This window comes from Lactuca sativa, chromosome 2 (assembly GCF_002870075.4).
Source record: "Lactuca sativa cultivar Salinas chromosome 2, Lsat_Salinas_v11, whole genome shotgun sequence".
In the NCBI taxonomy this organism is placed as follows: Eukaryota; Viridiplantae; Streptophyta; class Magnoliopsida; order Asterales; family Asteraceae; genus Lactuca; species Lactuca sativa.
The window spans coordinates 187,726,578-187,737,084 of NC_056624.2; the positions used below are offsets into that span (position 1 = coordinate 187,726,578).

Sequence of the window (10,507 nt, forward strand, 5' to 3'; positions counted from 1 at the left end):
TATCAACATTAATGACAAGCCTAGAAACACAGGCGTTACACTCGTCCTGAATATCATACTAGCATACTATGCCTAGGGCTAACCCCTGGGTCTTCTACTCATACTACATGGGCCAACATTATGGTCGTACACCCGTTCACACAAAAAGGGAAACTCACCTGCACTGGCTGAACGCACTGATGATCCCGCTAGTTGCTGCCCGACAACTCTCTGAACTCCTGCTCCACTAGCTCCCCGAGCTATCACTATCAATGCAACACTTAGTCTGACTGACCCCCGAAAGACAACCAAGTCAACTCTGGTCAAAGTCAAAGTCCTGGTTAAAGTCAACCTCCCACGTCAACCTCGCCGAGTCAACCTACCGACTCGCCAAGTTCATAAGTTCAGAGTCCTTCCAATCGCGACTCGACTCGCCGAGTCAGTCCATGACTCGCCGAGTCTATCGATTTCCGAGTCCTGACCTGTCTGACTCACCAAGTCTCCACTCGACTCACTGATTCGAATCTCAACTTGAAGGGTTTGGGGTTTCGCAACCTGACTCGCCGAGTCTAAGAACAGACTTGCCGAGTCCAAGACAACCTTCATCAGACTCGCCGCCGAGTTCCTGCCCAACTTCATCCGACTCGACGAGTTGTTCATCCCACTCGTCGAGTTCCTCCTCATCTTCATGCTACTCGCCGAGTCCACTCAAAGGACTCGCCGAGTCCATTCAGATCTTCCTACATGCAGAGGACTTTTGAGTCATGCATGGACTCCAAACTGTAGATCTACCCTTCCCAAGCCTATTCATCACGTAAAGTTGCAAACTTTACGTGTAGAGAAGGAGATCTAGGCAAAATACACCATAAACTAGGGTTTAAGGCAAAGAGGCTCCATAATCAACTCAACGGCAGATACTTTATGCTTCTCAAGACCATAATATGCTTAGATCCGAAGTAGCAACTTCAGATCTGGCTTCTAACTCAAATGGATACCATTATGGCTAAAAAGCCCCAAAACTCACATATAGATCTAGGTGCAAAAGAGTCCAAGAACTAGTTTATTACCTCAAAATGTTCAGAAATATCTTCCCAATCCCAGATGTATAGCCCCTTCTTGCACCTCCAAGATCCTTCTTCCTTCTCCAAGCTTTAATGCACTCTTCAAGGCAAAAATTGACTCAATCAATGGATATGGCGGCTAGGGTTTGGTGTTTTGGGTGAAAGAGGCAGTAAAGGAACCTTAGGGGAGAGAATGAGACGTTTAAATAGGCTCCAAGTCCCAGATTTAGGGTTTTCCTCGTACAGACCAGACTCGCCGAGTCTCCTGGGCCGACTCGCCGAGTAGGTCACTTACTCCTCGACCCGGATCCCGCTCGGACTCGCCGAGTTCCTCCTTGGACTCGCCGAGTCGCCCCTTAAAATTAGGGTTTTCTTTCCCTTATTGGCCTTCCAGACTTTGGGTGTTACAAGGTATAGTTTGGGAAGCATTACTCTAATACATTGTTACAAGTATACACTACTAAAACAATTATTTAAGTACAATTATTTTACATTACAAAGTATATTATTACAAGGCAATACATATAGTTTCCAATACAAGAGAACACTACAACACTACATATAACCAAAGTCTCCTGGAGGGAGAGCGTGAGATTTGTGTATAGATCTATACGGGAATGACAATCCCACACCTGAACTTGTAGCTAGCTACAGTTAGGCCGACAAGCCTGGAGTGACAAATGTCATAATTTTCAGACGCCTGAAGAACGTCGTAGAGGTCACTAGGTCTTATCAAGCATGGTTATATGAAACTCACAAAAGTATAACTAAAACATATGTTTATGGGATTAACACTACTTCAATGGTTTTATTGTATTTAATAAAACTACTATGATCCATTACCGTACACTACAGCTGGTGGTATCCATGCATACATACAAAGGTTTTCATACAAATACATATACAATATACTATTTTCTATTACTGGGTACACTAATACAACATACGATTATAAGGATCTTACATGAAATAGTTTATCTATTTACAAGATTACATTACATTCGCTATAGAAAATATTGGATTTTCTGGAGAAACATACTAGTATTTCCAAAGTACAAAGACATGTTTCATATCACTAAAACATACTTATGAACTCACCAACTTAAATGTTGATACACTTTCAAAATCACTTGTATTCTCAGGGAACCAGTAGACAGGTACACCCGCATGTTTTGAGAAGACAGAGCTTTTAGAGTCGCTTCTTTTATACTTTTACTATACATTTTGATGTCATACAAACTACGTTATGAACAAATGTAAATACATTATTTTATCAATGTAATGGTTGTGTTTGCTTTGATGTAAATACTGATATTTTTGCAAGAGTTTATATAATAAGGTTGTGTCGTAGTCAAACCCTATCAATTTCGTAATAAAGAAAATTACAAAAAAATCACACATTCGCAGTTGAAAAGGAGAGGAAATCGCAGATGGACTTAGTTCATCTACGATTTTAAGGAGGAAAAAAGGGTATTTATACACGAAAAAAAAATCATATGCGAACGCACAAGTGGCTAAAACACATCTGTGTTTTAGCTACTTGTACGTTCGTAGGTGGCTTGCCAAAATCGCAGATGGACTTAATCCATCTGCGATTTTGATGACTAAAAATATAATTTCGTTTTTTTGGTTATTTTCCACAAAATAATTAATATTTTTGGCTAAATTTACAATTTTTTCTTTTTACAACGAACTTAATCACACAACTTGTCGAGATTAGAACAATGATCGTTTCCCCAAGAAAGGCCAAATTAAAAAAAAAAAAAACAAACAAACTAAACCACAATTTTTTTTACCAACCATAAAAAGCCATTTTTGTAATATTTTCGAATTATTATTTTGCAATTTTTTTCTATTCTTTCTAAATCCACCACTACGACAATGGAGTTTTTAACCATAATGGTGTGGTTGAGAAAAATAATTACCATTTTAGTGTCATTTATAAAATATTTACCATGTTAGTATTATTTTAATTTGAAAACTAATATTATTGTTTAAAAAGAAAAAAACACGTTTTCTCATTCCCCTTGGAACGAACGATCAACAGAAAAAAAAAAAAAAAAAAAACGAAAACTCAAAGCTAGGGTTGCACTCCTGTCGATCCTCCGCCTGCTGCATCCTTCGCCGATCGTCGTCCACTTGCGGTCCCTCCACTCGTCGCCGACTCATCTCCAACACAGTTAAAGGTATGCTCTCGATTCTGATTCTTATCGTTTCTTTTTTAAGTTTTTTGCTTCTGATTCTTGCCCGCTTGTTTCTCGATTCTCATTCTGATTCTTGTTTGCTCCTTTCTTCTTTCGTGTTTATATAGAATTGTTGATAAATTCTTCTTGATCGTTTCTTGTTTCTGGGTTTCTTTCTTTTTTTTTTTTTTTTTTTAGATTGATTTTTATCAAACTTATGTTTTTATCTTTTTGTAGATGAAATTGATTGCAAACATGTCATTATATTTCTTTTTTCTTGTTATTACAAATTGGTATGATCATTTTTTGTTTGTTTTGTAGATGAATTCTATTATAGACATGATTGATACTGATCCTATAATCTCTCAAGTTGCTGTTGTGACTAATGTGATGAATATAGACAATGAAGTTGAGTTAAGATGGAACTGGAGATAGAGATTGTGAGGAAGCAAGTTGTACTTACAATCTGGTTGCAAATAGAAATTTCATGCAAGTAAAAGTAAACGTAGTGGTTATTTTGAAATCACAACGTATACCGGTCCGCACACTTGTTTACACTATAAGCTTTCTCAAAACCATACGAACCTAGATGCAAGCTTGATTCCTATGGAAACTAGACTCCTTATAAAAGAGCAACCTTCTATCAGTATTTTGGCTCTGAGAGCTGAAATAGTTGAACATTAGGCTATACTCCTTCATATAAGAAGCTTTGGGTTGGAAAGCAAAAAGCAGTTGAACATGTGTTTGGAAACTGGGAAGAGTCTTATGTCGCTTTACCAAAATATCTAGGCGCACTTCGAGTAAAGGTATGTTTTAAGATCGACCGATGTGAATGAAGTAGAATTTCGGTGTGTTTTTTGGGCTTTTACACCCTTTATCAAAGGGTTTCGCTATTGTCGACCGGTGATTAGCATTTATGGCACACACTTGTATGATAAATACAAAGCTAAGATGTTGATTGCAATGGAAGTTAATGGTAATAATCAAATTTTGCCACTTGCATTTCCTATTATAGAAAATGAATCTTATGATCCTTGGAATTGGTTTCTTTCTCATGTCAAGAATCATGTGGTGAAAGATCGTGAAATCATTTGTCTAATATCTGATCGTCATGGTGGAATTCTTAAGGCTGTCAATGAGCATGGATCTCCATGGTTAGAGCCACGTGGTTTTCATATGTATTTTTATATTTGTTACCGGTTCAAGTTCAAACTAATTGGGACGTTTTCCTTTTCGTAATAAACAATGTCGGAGATGTTTGTGGTGTTTTTTTTATAACAAACAATGTTGATTTTTTTTACCTTATAAACATTGTATGTGAATGTTGGAGTTTTTGCACCCTAAAATATATTGTATTTTTAATTTATGATGGCTAAATTTTGATGGTCAAATGGTTGTATAAGAAAAACGGATATTAAAAAAAAAACAGAAAAAAACTGTTATTTAAAAAAATAGTAAAAAAAAGGTAAAAAAAAGGTAAAAAAAACTAAAAGAATAGTTGTCATTTAAAAATATATACAAAAAAAAAAACAAAAAGATGGAATAAAAGAGAAAAATAAGATATTTAAAATAAATAAAAACTGAAAAGTAAAGGAAAATGAAAAAAATACCATTTTGATAAATATTTTTGAAAGAACACTAAAATGATAAATAGTTTGCATATATATATATATATATATATATATATATATATATATATATATATATATATATATATATATATATATATATATATATATATTTGCATTTTTCCTAAATCCACTACTACGACTAGGGGTGACAATTTATGACACGGCATGACAAAAATAAACGACACAAACGAAATTGTGACGAAACTGAAATTTGAATTCGTGGTCGTGTCGTGTTCGTATTAACTGTAAAAAAACACAATGTCGTGTCGTGTTCAAAATTTGACACGAAATTGACATGATTAAGCAGTTTTTTATCGTGTTATATTTGATAAAATATTCATTAAATAAATTAGTTTTTAGTATATGTTATATTTTTCGTGTCGTGTCGTGGTTTTTGTTTTTTAAATCGTTCGTTTTCGTTTTAGTTAAAAAAAACACGACATCGTATGGTGTCATGTTATATAAAACCTTGTCGTGTCGTATCAGAAAGAAACACGAAACGAAATGACAGCACGATTTGCCATCAAGCGGCATTTTTTTTTTTTGCATTATTTTCGAATTATTATTTTGCATTTTTTTTTTCTGTTTTTCCTAAATCCACCACTACGACAGCGGACTAGTCATCAAGCGGCAGTGAGCCGGTGACCAAATTGGGGTTATTATTAGAAATTGGCGGGAAAATAGGACACACATTCCAGCGACACCGCCTCGTTTGAAATCCAAGGAGAAGAAGAATGGATGCGGAACCAAAACCATTGTCGTCGGAGGCGTCGTCTTGCTGGAGAAAAGAATTAGACACCAACCTTAAGAGGCTCCAATCTCTTCTATTCGGCGCGGACATCGCTCTCGAGAAGCGAGATTACTCTTATTCTCAACTACTCTCCCTCCGTCTCATCGGTTTCCTAGATTCTCAGTCCTTAAATGACGTAGACGAAGCCTTCATTCGTCCAATTCGCCGTGAAGCTCTCTCGAAACTGGATTCTGCTCGTCAATCACTCATTCCTGACTCGGATCGGTATTATGTCTATGCCTCTAAACAAACATATGCGAAACTATTACTGAAGTTGTTTTCTTGATATTAATGTATCCACTGAATTTGTTGCTACGGATGAAATTCAGCTTTAATTCTCTGATTAAATGTAAGGTTTCTGTAAGCTATGGCATAGAAGTTAATGTAGTTCGTAATTTCAAATTAAGCTAGAATCCTAATTCAATTGTGTTTCAGTTATAATTTTATTGTGTAGGATCTGGATGGGAGAAATATCAGTTATGTTTGAATGGAACATTGTTGATGTTTGAAATCTAAATTGCAAACTTATCAGTTTTGTACTTTTGTAAATTGGTTCCACCTGTTCGAAGTAAAATACTTTTATGGTTTATTTAGGGTTCTTTTTTGGGTTATTCATGTTTATCCATAGTTTCTGCAACATGTCACTGCAGTCAAGCGTTTGAGCAAGCTGGTAGAGATCCAGGGGTGGCTTTCCACAAGCAAGGGGATATCAACATTGAGAAAATCAAGCAATCAAAATATTTTAAAGCTCTTCTCCAACATTCTAAAGGAAATACCCTAAATGAGGTATTACTTATTAGTGGCTGTATTTCTTCTTCACACGTTTTATAGCCTTTTGTACACCTTTTCATGGTGCAATCAACTCATTTTTATATTGCTTTGAAAACTTCAACTAAATGTTTGATCACTGATGTAGAGTAAGGATGAGTATTATTGTTAGATTGCAACACAATAAGATCTTATAAAATTCATTGACTAATGATGACAATCCATGTTAGGATGATGAACCTGAAAAGAAGGAAGATATCAGTGGCAAGACTTCAAAAGTTCCTGTACATGGAAAATCAACAACCTTTTATGGAGGCATCTCAAGGACAAACAACAGTATGCATAATAATTCTGTCAACTCAGTAGGAAATGGTCTCAAGGATTGTAATCTTGTTGAGGGTCGTGGTTTGTCTACATATATAAATTCTGAGGAAGAAAGAACAAATGGAAGTAGCTTGAGACCCAAGCGATCTCGCATGGAAACCATTAGCCCAAAGAATGAAATACTCTTGTCTCCATCAAGCAAGAATGAAGCTGATACTGGTATTACTGGCAACGGTTTTGTCACTGCTAGAACAAAATTGGTATACATTTTAAATCTTGAAAATACCTTCTTATAATCTCCATTGACCAAAATGATTATAGATTTATGATGCATGTTCTTTATGCCACAGGAAATGGATGTGAGGCAAAAGAGAGGGATGGCTGGATCACCAAATTCTTCAGTTTCCCCACAAAGTGATGGAAACAACAGAGGCTATGGTGTCAAATCCTATCCACCACGACGTGGAATCCGTGGTTTTGTTCCTCCTATTAGATCCAACGGGGGTAATACTGGTAATGTAACTTCACGTGCAAATGCAACAAAAGGTGAAGATGCATTAGATGATTCAACAAAAAGATGGTAAGTAAGTTCAATACTTGGTTGTTAAATGTTAACATAATAAAGCAAAATCAAACATGGTTCTATAACTTTTGCTCATTTTACCTTTTTAACTATGACTACAGCATGGATGCGCTATGTGGTCCTGATGGTGAACTTCCAGAGAAGTTAAGGAATTTAGAGCCTCGCCTTATTGAGCACATTAGTAATGAGATAATGGATGGTAAACCCAATGTTCATTGGGATGATATTGGTGAGAGTTTTTTCATGCTCCATAAACTTTTAAGTTATTTCTAATAAGATTTTAATATATTGTCATCTTAATTATACAGCTGGATTGCATCATGCGAAAAAATGTGTTACAGAAATGGTGATATGGCCTTTGTTACGCCCTGATATTTTTGAAGGTTGTCGTTCCCCAGGAAGAGGGCTTCTTTTATTTGGCCCACCAGTAAGTGCAATATAACAATATTAATTTGTTATAATATCATGACAAAAAGTCAATTTGTTTGATTTGGTTGTATCTTTTTTCTTGGTTTAGGGAACGGGTAAAACAATGATAGGTAAAGCTATTGCTGGAGAGTGTAATGCAACATTTTTTTACATATCTGCAAGTTCACTAACCAGTAAATGGGTATGTATTGATTCTTTTAAGCATGATAAGTTCTCGTAGATGTTCATGTTCTGTTATGTGTATCCAAGTAAAGTTGTTATAACATGATGACTGTAGATTGGAGAGGGTGAAAAGCTAGTGAGGGCTCTTTTTGGAGTTGCCAGCTGTCGTCAGCCAGCTGTAATATTTGTGGATGAAATTGATTCTCTGCTGTCCCAGGTATGTCACATTTAGACTTGTTCAATAGCTTTGATGATTTTATTTAAATACTTAAAACCATATAGTCTTATTGGATTCTTCACTTTTTTGCAACTTAATGAGTAATTACTACTGCAGCGTAAGTCAGATGGTGAGCATGAGTCAAGCAGACGACTTAAGACACAGTTTCTCATTGAAATGGAAGGATTTGATAGTGGAAGTGAACAGATTCTACTCATAGGTGATCTTTAAAATCCAAATTTTTTCTGATGTTTATTCATCTTATAACATTTCAATACTTCAAGAGTCATTTCCTATTGCAACTGTAAAAGCCAGTAGTGTACTTCAAACTGTAGCATTACAAAGAAAGGTTAAACTCAAGAAATAGCAACGTACTTTTGTTTGTTTGTTTATTGTAGTATTCTACTTTCATTTTTTTCTATTACAACATTATACTTTGAAAAATCTGCCCTCCTATAGCAATGCTAATAAAAAGCACATTTGATTGCTATAATTGGGTATATCTTTTAAAGTATAATGTTCTAACAAGTACAATGCTATTTAGATTTTTCAAAGTACACTGTCTTAATAAATAAGAGGACAAAAAAGATGTAATGGAAAGAAATGAAAGTGGGATGCTATAACACACAAATGACTGAAAGTACAATATGCTGCTAAATGGCAGATTAAGAGCTTTATATCCACTTCTGTTTTTTTAGTGCAAAAATCTCACTTGTAAATTTATCTACCTCTTTTGTATTTACTGGCATTTACATTCTGAAATGGCAGGAGCGACAAATAGACCACAAGAATTAGATGAGGCAGCTAGGAGGCGATTGACCAAGAGACTTTATATTCCACTCCCTTCCTCAGGTGCAAGTGCAACTTTGATTTACCTTTTTTTCTTTAAAATTCCTTATGCTACTTATATATACAAGGCTAATTACGTAATTATGTCTTTGGTGTAAAGAAGCAAGAGCCTGGATAGTCCGTAATCTTTTGAACAAGGATGGACTTTTTAAACTCTCAACAGAGGATATTGATACCATATGCAAATTAACAGATGGTATTCTTTTTCCTCTATTTGATGTTGATGTATGTCTTACTCTTACCCTTATCTTACTTGAACTTGAACTTGTACTTTGATTTGTTTTAGGGTATTCAGGATCTGATATGAAGAATTTAGTGAAAGATGCTTCCATGGGTCCACTCCGGGAGGCTTTGACACAAGGCACTGAAATCACTAAACTTAAAAAGGAGGATATGAGGCCAGTTAGTCTACAGGTACGCACTTTGAAATTAGCATGGATTATGAACTTTTATTAACTGAAAAATCAACAAAGAGTTTGCTAGTTTAAGTAAAAGTTTTGGTTTGTCTGTTGTCACACACACTATTTTTGTATTTTGTAGGACTTTGAGAATGCACTACAGGAGGTCAGACCTTCTGTTTCTCTGGATGAACTTGGCACATATGAAATTTGGAATAATCAATTTGGGAGCTTATCGCCATCAACAAAGTAGCTTCCAAGTAAATTTCATATTTAGTTTATTCATAACTTGAAGGGCGCAAGTTTCAAAGCTTCTCTTGTGTAACAACTTGAAATTGTTTCAAAATGTTCAATGACAACTATGTTTACTCCATAATCAGACCATTCTTGTTACTTCTTGTATATATATATTCACTAAATTGGAACTCCATGGCTGTTAAATGGAAGGAATCTAATATATTTGCTTAGATTAATTACACAAAAGCAAGGTATGGTTTTTTATTTTTCACTCTCTTGATGGTTATAGTGCAATTAGGTTTGTAAGTTGGGGTTTTTGGGGATAATGAAGTAGATGATAAAGAAATTTCAATGGATGTTGAGGTGATGGTATAATAACCTTAAGAGATGAAGATTATAACTCCATTAAGTGTCAATTTTCACATACTGTGAATGCAATGTTGAGTGAAACCCTAAACTTTTGAATTTAAGGTGAACCACTTGGATTCAAGTGATGGGGTTGCTAAAATTGCTCAGCATATTGGTTAGAACCCAAATTTGGTGAAAATTTTTATTTGGAGTAACGAAATCACCCTAAATAAGAATTTGGTTGATAGTATCTGTTCATGCCCGTTTTGTATGTGTCAATGGGCCTGGAATATAAGTTCTTATTTAAAAAAATGGTATACTTTTGAAAGTGGGATGTTACATATACAGAGAAAAGAAAGTTATGTTTACATAGTTATACACCTTGCGTTCATCTTATAAGCAATCAAAAAAACATTAGCTTCAAGATTTGTTGGTCGACTTAAAGGAATTGACGTGAATAGGTGTCCCTTATCAAAAGCTAGAGGGTTCAAGTCCCATTGGAGACAAAATATTTTGATTTAAAAGTAAAGTAGTGGTTACCTATGTAA

The 10,507-nt window shown here is 35.2% G+C and overlaps 1 protein-coding gene across 1 annotated transcript; it reads left to right on the plus strand.

Annotated features, from left to right (window-relative positions):
• The first annotated feature begins 5,423 nt into the window (after positions 1 to 5,423).
• On the plus strand, positions 5,424 to 9,802 carry LOC111889045 (ATPase family AAA domain-containing protein FIGL1). The gene is made up of 13 exons (XM_023885178.3): positions 5,424 to 5,869; positions 6,295 to 6,430; positions 6,643 to 6,996; positions 7,087 to 7,316; positions 7,421 to 7,548; positions 7,628 to 7,746; positions 7,837 to 7,929; positions 8,026 to 8,127; positions 8,245 to 8,347; positions 8,896 to 8,979; positions 9,077 to 9,172; positions 9,263 to 9,390; positions 9,517 to 9,802. The coding sequence occupies exons 1-13, from the start codon at positions 5,589 to 5,591 to the stop codon at positions 9,625 to 9,627; spliced, it is 1,965 nt and encodes a 654-aa protein (XP_023740946.1). The 5' UTR covers positions 5,424 to 5,588; the 3' UTR covers positions 9,628 to 9,802.
• The last annotated feature ends 705 nt before the right edge of the window (positions 9,803 to 10,507 follow it).

What these genes read in the sequence shown, in the direction of transcription:
- LOC111889045 (XM_023885178.3), top strand. Translation starts at nt 5,589, where the DNA reads ATGGATGCGGAACCAAAACCATTGTCGTCGGAGGCGTCGTCTTGCTGG. An exon ending in AAGGAAATACCCTAAATGAG is followed by an intron (nt 6,431 to 6,642) that starts GTATTACTTATT and finishes AATCCATGTTAG; the next exon opens with GATGATGAACCTGAAAAGAA. An exon ending in TGTTCATTGGGATGATATTG is followed by an intron (nt 7,549 to 7,627) that starts GTGAGAGTTTTT and finishes TTAATTATACAG; the next exon opens with CTGGATTGCATCATGCGAAA.